Here is a 20,291-nt window from a genome sequence, read left to right on the forward strand (position 1 = left end):
ATGTTACCATGACTCCAGCATAACCGTATTTCTTACCTTGGCCTGAACCCAACCATGATCGTGACCCTAACAATACCACAAATTGGTCTTCAACCATTACAATTACTTTTTTAGGTCTCACCTAAGAAACCACATGCATCGTCTGTTGCAAGATATGTTATCTCACAGTGGGATTAAAGCCCATTGCTCACTATTGATTGGCTTCAGTCACTCATTTGCTTGCTTCTTATACATTATCTGTGTGGGCTTTCCTTCCTCTTCTTGTTTTATACCATGCCCCTAAAGCATGGGTGCATTTCTATGCCCTTTCACTTCTTGCTTTTTCAGGTGCTACTTTTTTTTCAAGCACTCTACAAGACTGCACATGTTTTACCGATGTTTCCCTTGTGTGATTCCGTCTCCTTCTCCTGCACCCTCTCACCGATATGCTTCTTTCCCACTCCCCCTTCATTACCTTCTCATCCATGTGGTATCAACTCACAAGCTCCATGTTGCTTTTTCACCCGTTTGATTCCCCCACCCACACCTCAGTGCTGCTTCCACCCACGTTCCCAGCATTGCTTCTACCCCCACCCATGACCTCCTGTTGTGCTCCCCCACCCACTTTACAAACACCTCCACCAAACTGCACCCCTGCATTGCTTCCACCGCTTGTCCCCAATGTTGCTACTGCCCCACCCGTATTACCTGCCCACCACCCGCAGGGGGAAAAAGCAGCACTTTTTTTCAGTTTTTTAGCTACCGATCAAACTCTAAACTGCAACTAAAAAGGAAAAACCACAGCAGCCACGTCGTTTTGTAGGTGCATACGACTATACAAAATGATACGGCAATCCATGTCAGTCTTTTTTTATTCTTTAGCCACGCAGCAGAACATTGGAGATGACGAGCAACATGACTAAAACCATTGGCATAGCCAATCCGTCCAAAAGGCACAACGCACTAGCTTTCCCAATGCTTCTGAGGAAGGGGAATGGGATGACATCACAAAATAACCTACACAAAGTGAACAAAGGGAGTGCTTTATTCCAAAGCAGAGCAAGGCTGCATCATCAAGTTTCTAGCTGATGTGAAGAATGTGTCAAAAATCCCAAATAGAACTAGATTATTTCCACTGCTTCACTAGCAATAGTACTCTTAGGTGGTATAGAAACAGTTTGAAGAAAAGCCAAGATTTATCAGCCAGAAAAAAGGATTCATAAAGACTGATTTAGGTGATAAATAACTAGCTTCCAACACTCCAAATGCCGATAATACGACCATACCGCTAAAACTGCTACTGAGATTGTGAACAAGTGCTGTACCTTGTTTTCTCCTGGAGCCATGTTCTCATAGATTTCCTTCAGTTTCCCATAGTGCGGCCGCAGGAACTTTAGAGGTTTGGGAACCGAGGTCATGGATGTGGTGGAGGATCTGATCTGTCGCCGAAGCTCCTCCAATGCTGGGTGATACAGGGACGTGTCTTTTTCCTGAAAAAAAGACCAAAAAAGTGCTGACCGGTGTCCATGTCAACCCTTGCAGGTGGCAACTGAATCTTGGCACATCAGGCAGACCTAAGATATGCACATCTTGTACACTTTACATCTATTTTCAGTGCATAAGTGAACAGGCTTTGTCAGTCTAGGTGAGATTAGGTGAACAGTTTGAAGGGAAAAAGTCTGAAAAGCAATACATTTGTTACAAACAAGATCAATGAAAAATTAATTAGTTCCAAACGGAGTACAAATAAAAAAAAAAGGACAAAATAAGGATAAACAGATAATTAAATTAGGTTAAGGGGTGGAGAGCAAGTGACTTGGGGGTACAGATGCAGGGTATGTGTGCATTAATTACATATCATTATATCGAACAGTGAAGTGTTTGTGAAAATGTTATAAGGCAGCTGAAGTGTTTGCGGAGGGTGGGGGAGAAATAGGCGAACCCCCCTGTTGTGTATATGGTGCTGAAGAGTATTTTACCACTTAATATTCCGTTTTAATTTTAAAGCTTTAATAAAAAAAGATTCTTTGAATTCACAATTAAGATGTATTGAAGGGGAGGATTTTTTTTTCAACAGAAAGTAAAGTCTGATCGAAATACTTTGGGTGTTTCAAATGCACTTTTCCTCACTCTTCCATTTTCTGACAAAAATCAATACAGGTATAGTAAAACCAACGAGGGGATGCAAATAGATAATGATCTTACTTTTCCTTTTGCACATTGGTCAGCGAAACAGACCTAAAGAAACATCCAATCGGTCCCACTGCAAACCTTTTACAGCGAGTGTCACAGTAATTAAAGACTTCACCACATATTAAACGAACCCATAATCCTCTTGGGTAGACACTCCCGACAGCGTCAGTACCAGGGAAGGAGAAGGTAATGCCTGCAGGCATCACCAAACACCTTATTCACAAAAACTTACGGATTGTGTCTCACTCCACAGTTCCAATCCAATATTACAGGATAGTCAGTCTCATCATAAGGCACAAACAGTCTCACTACATACTCTCCTGACAAGTCAAGTAAGAGTCCCATGACTAAAGGTACGGAAATACCCTACACAGTGCACCAAATAGTCTATTGGAGACCATGTGGATGCCTCACTACACTTCCCAACAGATGGCACCCTTATAAAATTCTCTAACTACCTTTTTGCAACAATCCTCTTGTCTACTCTTGTTATTAAAGAACAGACCAGTCTATAAAATAACACAAAAACTCTACCACAAAATCTTCAACTGAGGACAGTGTCACACATTTCGGGGTGGTGGTGGAGGGTGAACTGTTCCAAATGGAGCAGGACCTAGACTGATTTTCATATGGTTGGTCTCTGTCTAGAGTGGCATAGTGGGCGAGTGATGTTGGCTGGAATGTGGACTTGAGTGATCACCAGTGCCAGCAATTAATTCAAGCATTGCTTACATCACTTTGTAGTTTGCTACAGTGGGACAAGTATTTCAAGATGTGAGCCCCTGCTCAAGCTATAAACCACTGACTAAGCCTAAGCGGGCAAAACCGGTTCTGGAGTTGCTAGTGTTTCCGTCTGTAGGGGACCGGACCTGGCAGTTCATGTTGGGAGTGTTAGCATTAAAGCAGGACCAGGATTAATTGGACTATTGTGGTTGCGTGTCTAGAGTGGCATAGTGGCTAAATAAGGATGAACTTGAATGTGGACACGAACGATTTCCAGAGGCTGAGAAAAATTCAAGCATTCAGCACTTTTTTTTTTTATAGCATCCAATCAGTACCCAGCAGATGGCAGTACCTTCCATATATTAACAGTTCCAAGTCAGACTCACCCCAAGGAGAATGTGTTCATCACTCCAGGCATTCCCCTTTTGTAAAATACAAATAGTACCAGTGCAGATGCTGCCGCTGTGGCATCGTCCCTCTTATCCGAGATTGGTCTGGCATAAAATAGGAACTGTTGAGCAGCAGGCTCTCCAGATAGTGACATTATCAACATCCCTCAAGCGACACCCTACAATAACATGACCCTTACCAAAGGCACACCCAATGATAACACAGCAACTGTCCTTTAAAGACACTTCATATGACAGCTGCTAAATAAGCATTCACCTGTAACATACAATGGGACGCAAGCATTTCAAATACATCAGCTACTTACCCCCAGCCTCTCAACAAGCATCTCCAGTTCATCCTGCAACTGTTTGTCTTCTTCGGACTGAGAGACAAAAATGGAAAGATTAAGGTCAGTTCAAAATAGGAAAGTAAAAATAAAATATAACAAAAATAAAAAGCTTTAAACTGAGAGTTGTGGCACAGATCACCAGCTCTGCCTCTACGTGGGGCCCATCAGACTTACTCCAAAACAATAACGTAGAACAGAAAGCAAAGACCACAGAATGTCAAAACAGGGTGACTGACCATCAATGACTGTGGTAATAAGAATAATAGTCACATAACACTTGCCATCACCAATTCATTTAGATGGTATTTACTTCAGAAGAAGTAGCAGTTGAGGCAGCCAATTGAGATTCCAACTTGTGTTGATCCACAGTTTACAGACAGATTTCAGCAATAGGTCCATTTATCACAAATGTCAATTGTAAGTAGTTCCTCGTGATACCAGAAATTACATTTGCCAAAGACTGGCCCAAGAAGAGGAAAAAGATCTACAATTAAATATTTTTAAGAAGTCTGCAAGTGACCAGAAGTCTTGCTGTGACTGCAGAATGGCGGAGTTCGTATACACTAACAAGTGATATCAGAGACACAGCATGTTAACCACTCATCCTCTTAGTAGAGAAGGAATGTTCTTTTACTTCAAGCAGGTTTCAGGAGTCTGACATTTTCTGTGGTGGACTAACCCAATTTAACAAGTGTTCGCTTTGAGAGTTCCACATTTAATGCAGTGGAGCAACGAGGTCCTCCGTGTGTACATAGGCAAAAGAGATTGTGTGGAGTGGTGTTGACAGCAACATAATGAAATGAGTCCTAAGTGCCTATAACTTTTTTGAGACTTCAGTAACTTATTTAACACAAATGTCTGTTTGTGCTAATCAAATCAAATAAACTATGTAGCTCCTTTCATGGCACTACCTTCATGCAAAATACTTTTACTGTATTAACTTCTTAGCACGTTTTAAACTAATATGAATCATATCAGGTTGATTCAGTTGATATATTTGGCCGATAGCACCACTTATTGTTTACAACACAACTGAACAACAGTTACTACACGGTGGCAGGACACTGTACAGAAAATAAGCTATTAACCAGCAGTTGTCAGTCAATCATGTACAACAGAAAAACACCTTTAGGACAAGAGAGGACAAACCACAGCAGCATGCTTTCATCTAATGCGTGACTGGAATAAGAAAATTTCAGTAGCGCACCAGAAAAACTGTGAAGGTCTGTAAAGTGCTTAACCGTGCTGGGTGCCAAAGTTAGTAGGCATTACATTTTAAAATTGCCTTTAAAAAACCTCCATTGGCAGAGTGTGTGTCGAGGCTTTGAAAGAAAGAAAGGAAAAAAAAAACAAGATAAAAAACAGATGTTGCGATCTGCTTAACTTAGAACTCTGGATGCACGATAGTGGGAAATCTACTCTCTTCATACTTTGGGTTTAGAACTGCCTTTGTACTGGTGAGATATGAGGCACTTAAAATGGATCATGGATTCAATCAGTCACCAATGTTAGGTTTGTTTGTTGATCTCAGTAATATGATGCCTACTGCCAGGCCCTCACCTACATTGCTCCCCAAAGTTTGTGCTTTTATAGCAGGTCCATTTTGCATTTAGCTGATCCCAGGTAGGGCCTATTGCAATTGTCAACTCTTGGGTTTATCATCACCTGGCTCAAGATACCCCTTCGATGAGGAGGCACAAGATAAATATAATTCCTTAAAACATCCCAGATAAAACATTATGTTCCTGACGATTTAGTTAATATGGGTACACGTAGAATAGAGTTAATCTTAGAGAACACCCTAGTATTTAAGGTACACATTTGTACAAAATACTTGCCATTGGGTCCAAGGTAGAGGCTCTTCCATCCCGAGAGTTCTCAGAAGTACAGATATTTCGGTTTAGTTCTAAGAAGCTGCTTACTGTGCTGTAGGCGCATCAGAAATGCATTTAATGTGTACCCACTTAACCACCTACTTTAACAACCAAGGCACTTGCTGTTTCAGCTCTTCTGAGACTATGGAAATTCAAAAGATTGGCTGTATGTATTTACTTAAAGACCTGCAATGCAGTGTTTAGAAGGCAAGAGGCTTTTAGCTACATAGGCATTGATCAATCAGCCAGTAGGAGTGCGTGTGAATCAAACCCAGTTCCTGTGAGCTTGGAGTTCTGCTACTAAGCTTGGTAAGGGTCTGTGGGAATCATTATCGCTGCATTAAGTGAAGTTACATTTTGCTCAGTTTCAGACTGTGCGTCCTCTCAAGTAGGGTTAGTAAATGAGTAAACCCCTTACAAAAGTAAAAGTGAGTGAACCAATTAACATTAATGAGAAAAGCACAGAATCAGACAAAGCACTTCCTTCTGCATTAAATAAATTATTTAAAAAACTAGACAAATTATGCAAGGGCTGTGGCAGTATGTTGGGGGACAACCCTGCTCAAATGAAAAATAAAAGAATGAGGCACTGCTACGGAAAGAGAGGGGAAACAAACCGCATCAAGGAGGCAAGCTGCAAAAGACAACCACAACTTAATTTGTGGGTGCCAGCAGCATCGATACTGCACTGTTCACCCCTTCATTCACTCAGCCCGTGTTCCTGCTATTCCCGATCTACCAGAAGAGTTCTGGGATTAGGTAGCCCCAAAAAACAGGGGGCGGGACCGTTGGTGGTTGGCATAAGGACTGATTATCAAGTTAATACATAAAAAAAAAAATATAAAAAAAAAACCCTTGCAAAGGGATTTCACGCAGAGAAGTCAGCAACTTTGTGCATCATTCAAATTCCTGCAGTGAAAATTCCTAAGACCATATTAAATGGTTCAACAAGGTCCTATATTTGTGAAAGAAATCTATGATCAAGCTATTAGATCATTTACTTATAGTACCCCTTTTGGGTGTATGCTGGGTCACATTAAAAAATGCTTAAATAATAATATACAGCATATGGGAACATGAGATCTATATTCCTTTTAATGATGGCAATTCTGCCTTAAACCGAGCGGGGTGGGGGTCCTTAACCCACAGAACTCTCTCAAGCAGACATGCAACATTTTGAGCAACAGACTAAACATTCCCTCATGATCCAGAACTTGGGTTCTCTTGGATAACAAATGCACCATGTCGTACAGGTGGAATCCCAATATTTAATTGTTGCTCAACTAATACATAAGTTAAAGCATAAACTTTAGGGTTGGAAGCATCAAACTACAAGGTCGATGTAAAAGTCCAAAAAGATGAGTTGAATCTTCATTTTAATTAGTTATTTATTCAAATTCATCAGACATTCTGACAGGATTCATGCAATATTCTTAAATTCAGAATTCCAAGTTAGCCTGAACTATACAGCCAGTATAGCCTAAACCAGCCAGAATGTTTTGTTGCACGGAATGTCACTTTTTCAAGACTATCAAAATGCATAATTTTTATAATTACTGATTACAATTCAGTTGTGTGTTAATCAGTGATCTTCGCTCATGGTTTAACAATCTTCAGGGTAACAGTTCCCTAAAAAAATCACGAATGCTGTCCAAAACTTAGTTACTCGGCCTGTGCATGTACTAGACTTCCTCCCCTCAACAATCGTAGACCAGAAAATATCCAAAAACACATTACTCTAAATATGCCATTTTGCAGCCTTTGTCGACTATGACTAAGTCACACCATTCATTTGATGCTCAGAAACACAGAAAGTCTACACCAAGTCTCATTCACCTATACCTCTGGAGTACTGAGCTGTAAATGAATGCTGTAACTGCAACTGAGAACTCTGCCAGCGCTCCGAGCTTACCAAGACAACACAATGGGTCCGCACTTGTGACTCCAGTAGGGTTACAGTGGGCGGGTTCAGCAACGCTGAGCTGCCTCCCCAACACTTGCATGCAGAGCTCACCCCAAAAGCACAGAATGAAGCTGGTGTTGTGTGGTTCCACATCAAGGATTACAAGTACTAGGACAATTGTAATTGTATTTATATGTTTGTTTGAACTTTATTTCGGCTTGTATAGCCTTAAAAGCAGAAGTACAGAAGAATAAACAAAACACAAATATTTACATAACCATAAACCAGCAGAAAATTTAAAATTGGTCATAGCGGAGGAATGAATCAATAAGTTATGACCGTAGTTGAGCTATACCGCGATTAAGAACATAAATATAATTATTAAATTAACTAAAAGCCAGATACTAAAAACAATTAGGACTGCGAGGATCAGTGCATCAATAATTCTATACAAATTAAGAATAGGCGTCAGGACACATCTGTACATTACAATTTATGGTCAGACCATTTCCTAATAAGGTACACACTAAATAGGAATCTACTTATACCGAACACCATAAGTTGCGAGGTATTAGACTTAATTATGCGCTCTGCCTCTTTATAGGATCTAACCCCCAGGTTTTTACATAAGGGTTTGATCCAGCAATCTCTCGGTTTTTTATAGGCCGGGCAAAAGAAGAGTAGATGGACATCATCTTCCTTTGCTCCTAGGGAGCAGAGAGGGCATAAATCAGTACCATTTTTACCCACCCACCTACATGTAATTGCAGAAGTCTGTAGGACCCCGTATCTGAATTGCAAAAATAAAGTTTTTGCTAATGGTATCTCTATCTCGTCCATAAATTGTTCAAAGGAAGGGCTATCTTTTGTGTTCAGAAATCTCTGGGTCAATGTGCCAATCGATGTACTACGTGTTAGTTCATAATTGACATAAAACCAGAAAGTATCCTTTACGAGTTTTTTTGAGGATGAGGTCATATTCTGGGGAGCATCCCATAGATGGGAAAGCCCTAACCTCTCGTACCACAAAAAGATATGCTTTAACCAAAGTATTTTCATGTGCCCATTAATCTGGATTATTTCGATCAACCCATTCTTGTCATCACCCAACTCCAAGGTTGTCCACAACCTAACCCAGTACAATAATGGTCTTAATATGACTTGGTGATCAGTCCTTTTGAGGTTAATATCAAGGAACACTGGTACTAAGGGGGTTCTGGTCGGAATTTTGAGCAGTCTACGAACAAAGTGATTTTCTGCTTTTTCGAAGTTGTCTTTACAGCAACATCCCCAAAGCTCAGCACCATAAAGAGCTGCTGATTAGGCTTTCGCTTTGAATACCTCAAGTGCCGGCGTAATGGCTTTAGAATAACTTGCGCCGTGCATTTTTAAAATAGGCAGTGAATTTTGTTTAAAGGATAGGTTGCTTTTTTCCAACTGCCCTTTCCATGTACGGTTATTATCCAACATTAATCCTAAGTAATTAAAACTCCCCACATGTTCCAATATTAGATGGTCTAAAAACAAGTTTTTCCTAAAGGACTTTTGGGGTTTTATGGACATATATTTGGTTTTGGATGGGTTTATTTCTAACCCCTTCCTCACACAATAACTTGTGAAGGAGTCCACCAATTTTTGCAACCCCCTCGGAGTCTGTGAGATGAGGATGGTATAGTCGGCAAAAAGTAAAGACGTGATCACCTCGCCACCTAACTTTGGGGAATCATGGTCACAGTTCCTTAAATGGCTAGGGATATCATTAACATATAGCGAGAAGAGTGTGGGTGCTAACACACATCCTTGACGTACACCACGGTCCACAGATATGGGCCTTGAAATTTCTCCACTCTTCCCCCATCTAATTTTAGCATAGTTCCCTGTATGTAGTTTGATAAGTTCTCTAAGGAGCTCGCCTGGGACCGCCATGTTCCTAAGAGTAATCCACAGCAAGTTGCGTGGAACAAGGTCGAAGGCGGCTCTCAAATAAACAAACGCTACATACAGGCTGCCCTTCCTTAAATTAATATACTTCCAACAGATGCACATGAACCTAAACACCTGATCAACCGTACTGGTTTTTGACCTAAATCCTGTTTGGTATTTGGTTAAGATCTTCATCTCTTCAATCCAATCTAAAAGCCTATTTAAAATATGTCTGGCAAAAACTTTTTGTAAAATATCAATTAAACTTATTGGGCGGTAATTACTCGGGTCATAACTATCACCTTTTTTAAAAATGGTTATGATTTCCGCCCCTTTCCATGATTCGGGGATCGGTGTTCCTGCCACAATTGAATTACACAGGAAATTTATATACGGCCCCCATACTCCCCCATCGTGCTTCAGTAGATCGCCGGGGATTTTGTCGGGACCTGGAGCTTTACCCATTTTAACAGCCTGAAGTGCCCGAGTTGTTTCTTCTAAGCTAAATCTTAAAGGAGCGATGCTCAAATCTACATTAATCTCTTGGACCCCTAGGGTCAGTCCCTCGGAATCGTTAGAATAGAGCTTGGAAAAGTGGTCACACCAAGTTTTTTCATCTAGATACACATCCTTTGGTGATCTACCTCTTTTGTTTCCTTTAGAAATTAGATTCCAGAATGTACTCTGGTCTCTTAACTTTGCCGCACTGAAGAGATCGTCCCATAGAATTCCATCCCAGGTTTTTTTCGCTTGGGCCAGAGCTTTCTTATAAGCCAGTGTACCATTTTTTATATCCAGTTGGTTCTTAGATTTTACTGCCTGAATCAAACTGGACTTAGCTATCCGACAATCATTGTTATACCATGGGTTTGTTGGCTCGTAATAATTCCCTATTGGATTTCCACCTTTTTTATGCAATTTACTCAAGAAGGGAGTTAACGCATCTACCAATTTGATGTGTAGATCAAGGACGCCCTCTGAGCCCAATAGGGGCTTCTGGAAAGCTTCTACTGTCTCGGAGGATGTGTTATAGATATTTAACAATAACTCTTCATTCCCCAGGATATGAGGCCATCGTAGAGCACGCCTATTTGTTATCTGTGGCTCCACGTCAGTATTCGATGATGTGACTTCACCAACTAGTCTAGAAGTAAAAGGCTGTGGAACTAGCCATAGTTGGAGTGGGAGATGGTCGCTCTCGGACCTAGAATCTATCTTAAAGTCAATAATTAGATACCATAGGATCATTGAGACTAATACAAAATCAATATGGGACCTACAGTTTCCCTTCGAGAAGGTTGGGGCCGGTGGTCTATCGGATCGAAAACGGCCGTTGCATGCCCTTAAATCATGGGACACGGTCAACTGTAAAATCTGTGTGGCAGCTATAGTAGATTTGACCGACCCCGTGGGCTCTAAAATCATAATATCATTTGCAGCATCTTGCTCTTCAAATAAAGTTTCCAGACCCAAAACTGGTTCATACTTACAATTAAAATCCCCACCAACTATTACCTGTGCACTAGGGCCCAATGTATCTAAAAAGGAATCCAGGAGTTCTACCACCTTCGATTCCTTATTTGATGGATACGGTCTATTGTATATATTTATCAAATAAATAACTTCTTTTCCTCTCGTCACAATTTTGAACCCTAATAAGTCTGGGGAGGGAATAGATAGTTGAGTAACAACTATTTCCAAGGTGACTTTGACCCATATGACCAGCCCCCCTGATGCTCTTCCTCTTACTGATGGAATTGCATCAGTGCTAAAAGATTTATACCCTAATCTATGGGGAATTTCTACAGTCCAGGTCTCCTGTAACAAAATAATATCATATTCCTCAATGTATGAACACCAAACCACATCCTTTAGGTTTCTAGCTAGCCCCGTTATATTCCATGATATCAATCTTATACTTAGGTTATCCTCTACACTTGGTGGGAGTGTAACCGATATTGTATCATCCACAGGAATAGTAGAGATATTTATGTCTTCAGCTTGGGTGTCATCCATTGTACTTCCCTTTAACATTATCTCTGGATTTATAACATAACCACTAGTAGCCTCGCCCGCCCCAATCACCTCTCCCACCTTAACTTCTTCTCCCAAATTGGTTTTGTAAAGACCATTGCTGTACAACAGCTCATTTGACACCGCAGCTTTAAGGATCGGTTCCAGTGAGGGGTTAAGATCGGAATCTTCGGTGCTCGAAGTTTGCCACCATACCTGGATAGCAGGAGTTGTTTCTATAGTAGTTTTTTCATCCTGTGGAAGTCAATCATTATGGTCCAATGTGCTCAATGGCAGAAATCTATTTTCAATGTGGATTTGAAAGTCTGGGCTTCTATTATTATTTTGGGGCCCGTTTTTAATAGTACTGGGTTGAGATGTTCTATCAAGGTGACTATAAAAATAACCCAACGAATGCACAGTCACATCATTCTCCCCCGGGGCCAGGGAAGCTGCTCTAAGTAAAACAGACATAACATGTTGAGGGTATCTAAAATTTATAATCACACAATCCCCCTTGCACTTTTTCCTTGAGTTACCAATCCAGGGGACCCGCCTGGTAGACAATATTTGTTGAGACAAGTGTGTAGGGAATCCACAGTTTTTATTCAGCCACGCAACTGTTTTCCATTTAAGTGAGTCGTGTGGCTCGCCCCGAAAATTAGGTACTATGGAGTCTAGTGGAGGGACATTTGAAAGAACTACGACATAAGGTTCGCAGTCTGGTGGAAGGTTAATAGAGCGTGTTGTTCCCACCGGGATAATGGGCCTCACAGCTCTAGGTGGAGCTTTTTTTATTTCCACAGTAGTACTGTCTACCTTCCGAGGTAGCTCCCTTGGCTTGGGAATAGGTTCAAATGATTTTGCTCCCCCAGGTACACACGAATGTGCAAGATGGGCAGGTTCCAATATCTCTAAATGATTTGTACTCTGTGCTTTATTAAAATCAGCTAAGAGGCCACCTAACCTAGATTCTTCAGCAGTTAAAAAAAAAAAATCGATTTTTTCCACTAATGGTTTTACAATAAGATTTAATTTTGTTTCAAACATCTCGGCTATATGACCCAGGAAAACAGAATTCATATCAACAGTATTAGACTGAGTCTCCTTGATAATCTTAGTGCTTCTCTGTTCTAGTTCCAACATTGGCTTAGAACGTACATTCCTATCCTTATTCTGAGTTTTTCTACATTTCCTTACTGCTCTCTTAACAGGAGAGTGTGATTTAACAATCTCTTCAGGGTCAGATAAAGGATCCTGATCTAAGGCATTTGGAGCCAGAACTGGGCTTGCTAGAATCTCCATAAGTGGGGATTCAATAATAAGAGAATCAGCCATGGCAGGACTACTATTACCGTCTGAAGGTAAAAACGAGGATTCTGGAGGAGTGTCTCTACCCAGTGATTTCCTTCTATCGTTGTTAATTTTGCTCACCATTTTAACTAGATAGTTATCCATGGTTGACTTACTTTTTACCATAATCTACAAGGGGAATATAAAATAGCTAACACTCGAGAAATGGACTGAGGCACCTAGAAGGATTAGTTAACAATAATAACTATCCTGTCATTAAATAAAAACTTTACAAGTCTTTTCCCCCCTTCTACAATAAAGGTCAAACAATTATCACAGTGATTTAAAAACAATTACACAACAAACATACTACAATAGTACAGTCCGTCTACAAGCTCACAGATTAAGTCACTAGTCCTCAACAATAGGCACCCGGAGCACACTTGGGCAGACAGAACTTAGAAGGGTAGCCCGACCCCCTTCGGCCCCCTAATGGCCACACAACGGCCCGCCCTTTGCCCGGGCTTAGCCCGGCGTCGCCCGCGCGCGTCCCGCGACTCAGAGGGAGCCTCTCCTTTTTGTGCGCCTCCGGGCGCGAAGGTAGGCGGAAGTTGGTAGTGGTCGCGCTAAGCCTGCTGGGAGCTGTAGTCTCCCCCGACTGCAGCCGTGAACTCCGTCGGCGGCAGGGGAGACCAACAGCGTGGGCGTCCCAGGAACAGCTGCCAAGGATCAGGTAGGTGTATGTCAGTGCCCTGTCTCCGCTCGTTAATGCCCACCATTTGTATTTATATAGCGTTTAGTACCCTCGACGATAATCCAGTGAATCTAAATACACCAGTGTCAACTAAAATTAAACTGCCAACAGGAAAAAAGAAGCCTTATTTACTGCACAATTTGAGAATTCAAGATAGAGTACCCACACCATCAACAGGAGACCCCAGTGATTGTTCCACCAAGACGAAATCCCAAAATTAACATTGTTTTTTTAAGTACTATTCAACTTCACTGGTGCCAATGTCTTGCTATGGGTGTTTTCTTCACTCTGGTGTCTTTGTATAGTGTTCACAAATTTGCGATACTTTAGGATGTGTAAAAAATACATCTTGTTCAGAACTGTCTGCAGGGTGGAGCAAAACATACTTGGACTATAGGAAAGGGCTCGTTTTACTGCATCAAATTGTATCCTAGAACGCAGGACAATAAGAGTGAAGTCAGTGTAGAACTTGATTTACTCATCCAATGTTCATGCGCCTTCTACTGGCTCTACAAGTCGGCACATATTCCATTAAATATTTTGAAAATCGTCCATGAATGCATCTATGGAAATCCATTATTTTGCTTAACTTTCATTCCCATTTCAGGGAAAAGCCATCTGCCAATCAAATTCCTTGATTCTCCTTATCATTAGTGTAGCACCAGCGTGAGCCTGTTAGACATACTAATGTTCTTGCACTCCCATAAGTTGCTAGGATGTAAGGTGATCAATCGCGTTTTAAGAGGTCTCAAACTTCAGATGAAAAGCCTGTGTTAGGGCTGGAATAACATCAGCATTTATTCACTAACCGAGAACAGGCAGGTCCCTGGTAATGAACTCCAGTAACATCCCAAAAGGAGCATGTAATTAGATAACTAGCCACTAGAAACTGAACTTGAGAAAAAACATCTTACCAAATCCATCTCAACTTTATGACACTACTCAGTGTTAAATTTGAGAAAAACACAAAATAAAGACAATACAGGAAATATGACAAACAAGGGACTAAGCAAGCACAGGAGAGTAGAGAAAAAAGTGCTGAATTAACCATCTTATGGGAGGAGCCAATACATGAGACTGATTATACACCAAACCTGATCTTCAGCTCGAACTATACATGTAAGCAGGTGTTATTTCTATAGTGCAAACCAAAAGGCACCAGGTCACTGTCAAGGGTCAAATACAAGCATTAGATCAACAAGTGATATGAAAGGTAGCTAGTTTTTGGACCATGGAAACACTGCATTGTGACGCGTGTTCTTTAAAGAGGAGTGTCTTTAACACTTTTTAAACTTTGAGAAGCGTTGGGGATATTCCAATGGATACGGGCCCTGTTGATCCAGATCCAGGGCTCATAGACAGACATGGCCCATTGCATTGTTTTTAGGTCTAGCCTAGGCAACGCTTGTGCTGTCTCTTTGAGACATACTGTATTGAAGATATGTGAATAAAGATCCGCCCATCTTTTTTATTGGCTCCTGTCGTTTGAAAATAGTGCCTTTTCATTGGTCAATAGAATTAGTAGTCCCTCCTTAGTACCACCTTTTCTCATTTTGTAATCTCCCATGAGGATACCCTCTCGTTACTCAGGCTTTAATTACAGCCTTCGAGCACTATTTTCTTAACTAGCTTTCTCCTGCCTGCTGTTGCAGGCAAGACACACTCCACAATGTTTTTTTAAATTTGATTTTGATCAGCTCGGCACGAAGAATGGCGGCCGCACCTTGTTTCTGTTCGTTGCGATCGCATGACTTTTCTCCTTTCCATTTATTCACTTTGGCCACAATGTATGTTCTAAGAAAGGTACCCAGTAGCATTGTTCTTCAGAGCATGATCATTAGATCAAAACCTGCAACTTTGCATGTCCTATATTTGTATAAAAGTACGTTAACCGTACACTACCATTTTAACTAATTGTATACCTGTTTGGGCATAAATTAATAGGAACATCAAGCCATACACTATAGTCCAATGAAACCTAAGGAGCTAAAAGCACGGTGGTGGCCATCTTGAAATATGTATCTTTCACTTTAACGGTAGAGAATTTCCATATGGAAAGGTTATACAACATGAACTATTTAGTTCTAATGTATTATTTTACTTTCTTTGTAAGAGTGTGAATTAAAGCAAGCTGATCGCATATTTAAAAAACGCTAACACTCAAGTCAGAACCATAAAAACTTACGAGATAACAAATAGAAATTTATATAAATCAATAATTACACATAGATACTTTAAGCGGTTTGCTGCATGGTACACCCACATCACCGCTGTGAAAAGCGGAGAAAGAAAACAAACCAACGCCTAGTAGTATGATGTGGATTGTCATTTGTAACCTTATGTCACTTCGGACAGGGCTTTGGCGCTTTTTTGGTTCCAGGTTACTCTGTGTCTACCTCTCTGCAAACAGTGGACCCAGTGGTATCGACAAGCTGACTGATTTACCTCAAATCCACCAGTTAAAGACATGTCCCCACTCAAGTCTTTTAGGGAAGTGGTAAATAGTCTGCGATCTGCAAAGAGAATGACTTCTCATCCCTAATCTTTAATACCTGTCTAACCCGCTTCCCTTATATCGAGCTCAGCAGCGCAAGCCTTTTTCACTGCAAACTTCCAAGCTGGCTACTCTAGACTACCCCACAGTCTTGGTTATTAATGGTGGGGTTGTCTTTCTCCTCAAATTAAAAATTCACTGCTGTGTCGGGTTCCTTAATTTACCCAACCCCAAAGCATTTGTTTTTACGTCATAGTAATGAACCTTTTGACGAAGTGGTGCATTTGTTTTGGACACCCCTCACTGGGTTAACGTGCATGTTCATATGGTCTCAATACTAGGAGCACTTTAATAATCACAACTGCAATGCCGTTTTTAAAAACCATTCAAAAAATTGCATTCACCCTTAAACTCTGGAGATGGTGTGAGATCATTCATATATGGGGCAAAGGCGATACTTTATATTCTTGCATGAAGTGTTATACAACTGTTTAAAAGCTAGAACCAGCTGAATGTTTGTGTTTTCTGCAATAGATGCTTCTCAACAGGAGTTTCGTGGATACGTTGGTTTAGAATGGTTTGCCATTTCTTGGAATCTCGTGGTGTTTGTTTTTAAATAAAATGCAGATTGATACATTTAAATGCGGTTATTGCATTTTAAGTACATTGTCACCAGGCAATAGAATGTGGAAATAATATTTATTCAGGCCCTGCGCCACAAGAAACCCCTCTTACATCACTGACTAGATAAGATTTGTGACTAATACTCAGTATGTGGAATCCCAATGAAATGGTTGTATACTTGGGACGCCACTGAAATACCATGGAACCAAATAACTGCCAAGTTTACATATGACATTTTCCTTTTTTTGTTTATGACTATTATTAATATATTTTTGTACGTATTTGACTGACAGTTTTTCACTATTAGACTAAATTAGTTATATCCATGCGATAAGATACATTTCAGAAAGTAACCCCCTTTGAGCAATTTACTGGTGTAGAACGAGCTTTAGAAAAGCAGCAACATTCCTTTTTGCAAAACCTCCGGCATCATATATCCTGAACAAATAAATAGGCTTTGCTAAAGCCATTAGTTCCAGCATTGGCTTCAAAATTAACTTTGTCAATCCTGGTTTCGTTTTGTCATGGGTTTTGTAAAACTTTATAGTTGGGGAGATTCTGGGCCCCCAATAATAATTTTTTTTAAATTGATCTTAAAGCAAAAATAGTTTGGGGGTTTCAAGAAGCAAGTATTGCCAGAGTTGTCCCTGGCACTGAACAAAATTACTTTTGAATGTGAAAAGTACTTTTGTTCAGTGCCAAGAACAACTATAGCAATACGTGCTTTTTGAAACCCTAAAGATATTTTTACTTTAAGACAATGTATTTTTTATTATTGAGGGTTCAGAAGCTCCACAATTATAAAGTTTTTCAAGACCCGTGCCAAAACTAAACAAGCACGGACAAAGTTAAAACGTTTTAAGCCAATGCTGGAACTGATAGCTTTAGCAAAGCCTATTTATTTTGTTGAAGATACATGATGACTGAGGTTTTGTGAAAGAGCAAACTGACAATGGCGGAAGTGGGACTACCCATTGCCGTATGCTGCAGTGGATGGAAGAAAACGGGAATGAGATAGGAGCAGACCAATAGAAGACTGATGCTTGAAAGCCTCTAGAAGCAAAGGATATGCTTATTTTAGTGAAATCAAGAGGTATTGGCTAAAACCTGAGCTAAAAATGTTGAGGTTTTAAATTTAGGAAATCTGCTTAAGAATCTAAACTCATATTGATTCTGTTGTTTTTCTTTGCTGTGGCAAATAATTCCAGTTTAGCCAGAACGTGCAAGGAGATAATACAAGTTCATACCTGCCATTGGCCCAAGTCACATGTCAGAAAGCTAGTCCTGCCTTTTTAGCCAACAGAATATTCCTTTATGAGACATGTGGCTTTTCTTAGCACATTGTCCGAATGGGCTTAAACCACCCTGTTTGCAAGGTTGGCTAAATGGCCAAACGGTCTAGTCACATGACAGGTCGCCTGTTGACAGGTTCCCTCTGACTAATTTGGTTTACCATTGGAGCAAATGATCAATGTGGTCACACTGATGGAAGAAATAGTTTTCATTCTCTGGCTTTCATAAAGGGTTAAGCATAGTCAGCATCCATGGCGATTTATTATGAAACAATAATACAATTGCTCTAAAGGCTGTTCCGTTCCTGATGTTTTAATTTTCTGGTGTCTCCTCTGAAAAAATCTTACTGATAAATTTCAACCGAGCTGAAGTATGTCTGGATTTGCTGATGCTTCCATACAGAAGGGATGTAGCTTAGCAGTTTGCCACAAAGGAGAAAAGTCCTGTTTGTGCTCGACTTTCACTTTTGGGGCAGGGACTTGGTTGATATGCCAGTGTTTGGTCACTATTTGTAATGGCACATAGAGCTGAACACAATGGCTTTGAATGCAGTATTATTTGCAACGCCAATAGCTCTAACTTTCAGTAAAGCAAGACCTATTGCATTGCAAATGCTCATTTCCACTTCTTAGTCTGCAGTACGACTGTGTCCTAGATGCAGGAGTGCAGAGAACCACCAGAAATGGTGAGATTGTGTGCAGGATAAGCAGGAGTGCTCGGCATGATGGCTTTGTAAATGGTGCAGCTGGTTTTTAAGATAGTACAGACCAGCAAAGGGAGCCAATGACGTTCTAGAAGGATGGAGTTGGTTTGCTCATATTTCTTCAGGACCTGGATGAGAAGTGCTGCAGGTTGTAGGATGCCCTTGAGAGATGCCAGTGTGGAGCCTGCGAAGTCATGGAGCAGAGAGTTACCACCATCCAGATGCAGGTGCGCGAGTGCTTGAACAGTAGCTTTGAAGACGGTTTCTGGGGAAAACAATTTTACTTTCTTTAGAAGAGATGGGTAGTAGCAGACTCTCTGTTTGGCAATGTGTTCACTGAGGACAAGAATGGCATACAGGTTGAATGCAAGTGACTTAGGCACTCAGTGAAGATCGGGCTTTTGGAACAGACAATGCTCGGGTCTTTGAGCGAATTATGTGTTTTGTTCTTGACAAATAACACATTTTTCTTGGTTGGGCTCATCAGTGCTTGAGGAGTTGGATGTCTGAAGAAGAGGAGACTTTCTAGTAGGGTGCTTTATCACTGGCATATTGGTGAATCTTGATGATATTATCTATGGTTATAGCACCAAGTTGCTTCATGACAAAAATATAGAATACTTGAAAACCATTGCACTTTTAGTTGACCAAACACTACTCCTTGGTAATAAACCAACAACGGCATGAGGCAATATAATTTAAACAAAAAATACTTGTCAGTAGGACCATTCAGCAACACAAACCAAGAGATTTAACAAAATTCCATTTATAAATTGAATGAACCATGGAGAATAATGGCAACAGTCACTCAAACAAAAGAAACACAATCAGAATCTAAAGAAGTCATTAAACAGTTCAACAGGAAGCTATATGAACAGAAAATGGATGAAGCTCCACTATGGTACTTACTGAATCTGAATATATATATTTTTTTAAATCAAGTATAGTAAAAAATGAAGTGTTCTAAGAGCAACAGAAAAGGCAACCAAACACCAGCAAGACCTCATAAAATGTATATTACTATGCTAGAGTAACAAGAAGCAGGATTGAAAATAAGTTTTTATTCAATATTCTTAAAATCACAGTACCAAACCAATGAAACATGCTTCCCGCATCTCAAATACTAGTGATAATATTAAGTATAAAACCGGCTACCACCATCATTAAAATAATATCATCTTCACAGTAGGCCCAATAAATAAAGTAACAAAGAACATCAATGTTCATTCTGTCTTAACACTAACTTGCCAAGCAAACTGCATTGAAGAATAATTGCACCTCTTTGTGCCAGGGCACCTATGGAAATAATAATTTCGTCCTCTGCTACTGTTCAGTTCAAGACTCTTGGAAAAGCGCAAAATGCACCTTCTACAAAATTAAATACAAACCTAAATGTCTATAAAACTATTGACCTATCTAAACATCTGGATCAAATATTATGTCCTACAAATAATACCTGAACAGCCGCATATACTTTCACCAACCCACCATACACCTGAGCTGTGCCTCCCTCAGGTCGCTCATTTTCCTACATCACACTCAAAACATGGAATAAGCTCCCTCAACACATCAGAGTCTCCTCCTCACTTATTGAGTTCCTCAAGAAGCTGAAGACTTAGCTGTTGATATAAGCACGATGGGACCACACACCTTGTCCAAGTGCCTAGATACCCTCTCAGATGATTCACGAGCTATACATAAACAACATAACAAATAGAGCCCCCCCAAAAAAACTCATAAAAAAAGTAAACTAATTACACAGAGAAATAATCAATCAGGATTC

The 20,291-nt window shown here is 40.4% G+C and overlaps 1 protein-coding gene across 1 annotated transcript in view; it reads right to left on the bottom strand.

Annotated features, from left to right (window-relative positions):
- The window catches only part of PSMD2 (proteasome 26S subunit ubiquitin receptor, non-ATPase 2), a 126,373-nt gene that overhangs the window by 102,636 nt on the left and 3,446 nt on the right, over window positions 1-20,291 (bottom strand). The window contains exons 2-3 of the mRNA XM_085635579.1: window positions 3,611-3,667; window positions 1,305-1,469 (exon numbers count right to left, since the gene is read on the bottom strand). Of these exons, the coding sequence (XP_085491705.1) occupies window positions 1,305-1,469; window positions 3,611-3,667 (222 nt within the window). The remainder of the gene's footprint in view (window positions 1-1,304; window positions 1,470-3,610; window positions 3,668-20,291) is intronic.

Source organism: Triturus cristatus, chromosome 11, assembly GCF_964204655.1.
Source record: "Triturus cristatus chromosome 11, aTriCri1.1, whole genome shotgun sequence".
NCBI classification, from domain to species: Eukaryota; Metazoa; Chordata; class Amphibia; order Caudata; family Salamandridae; genus Triturus; species Triturus cristatus.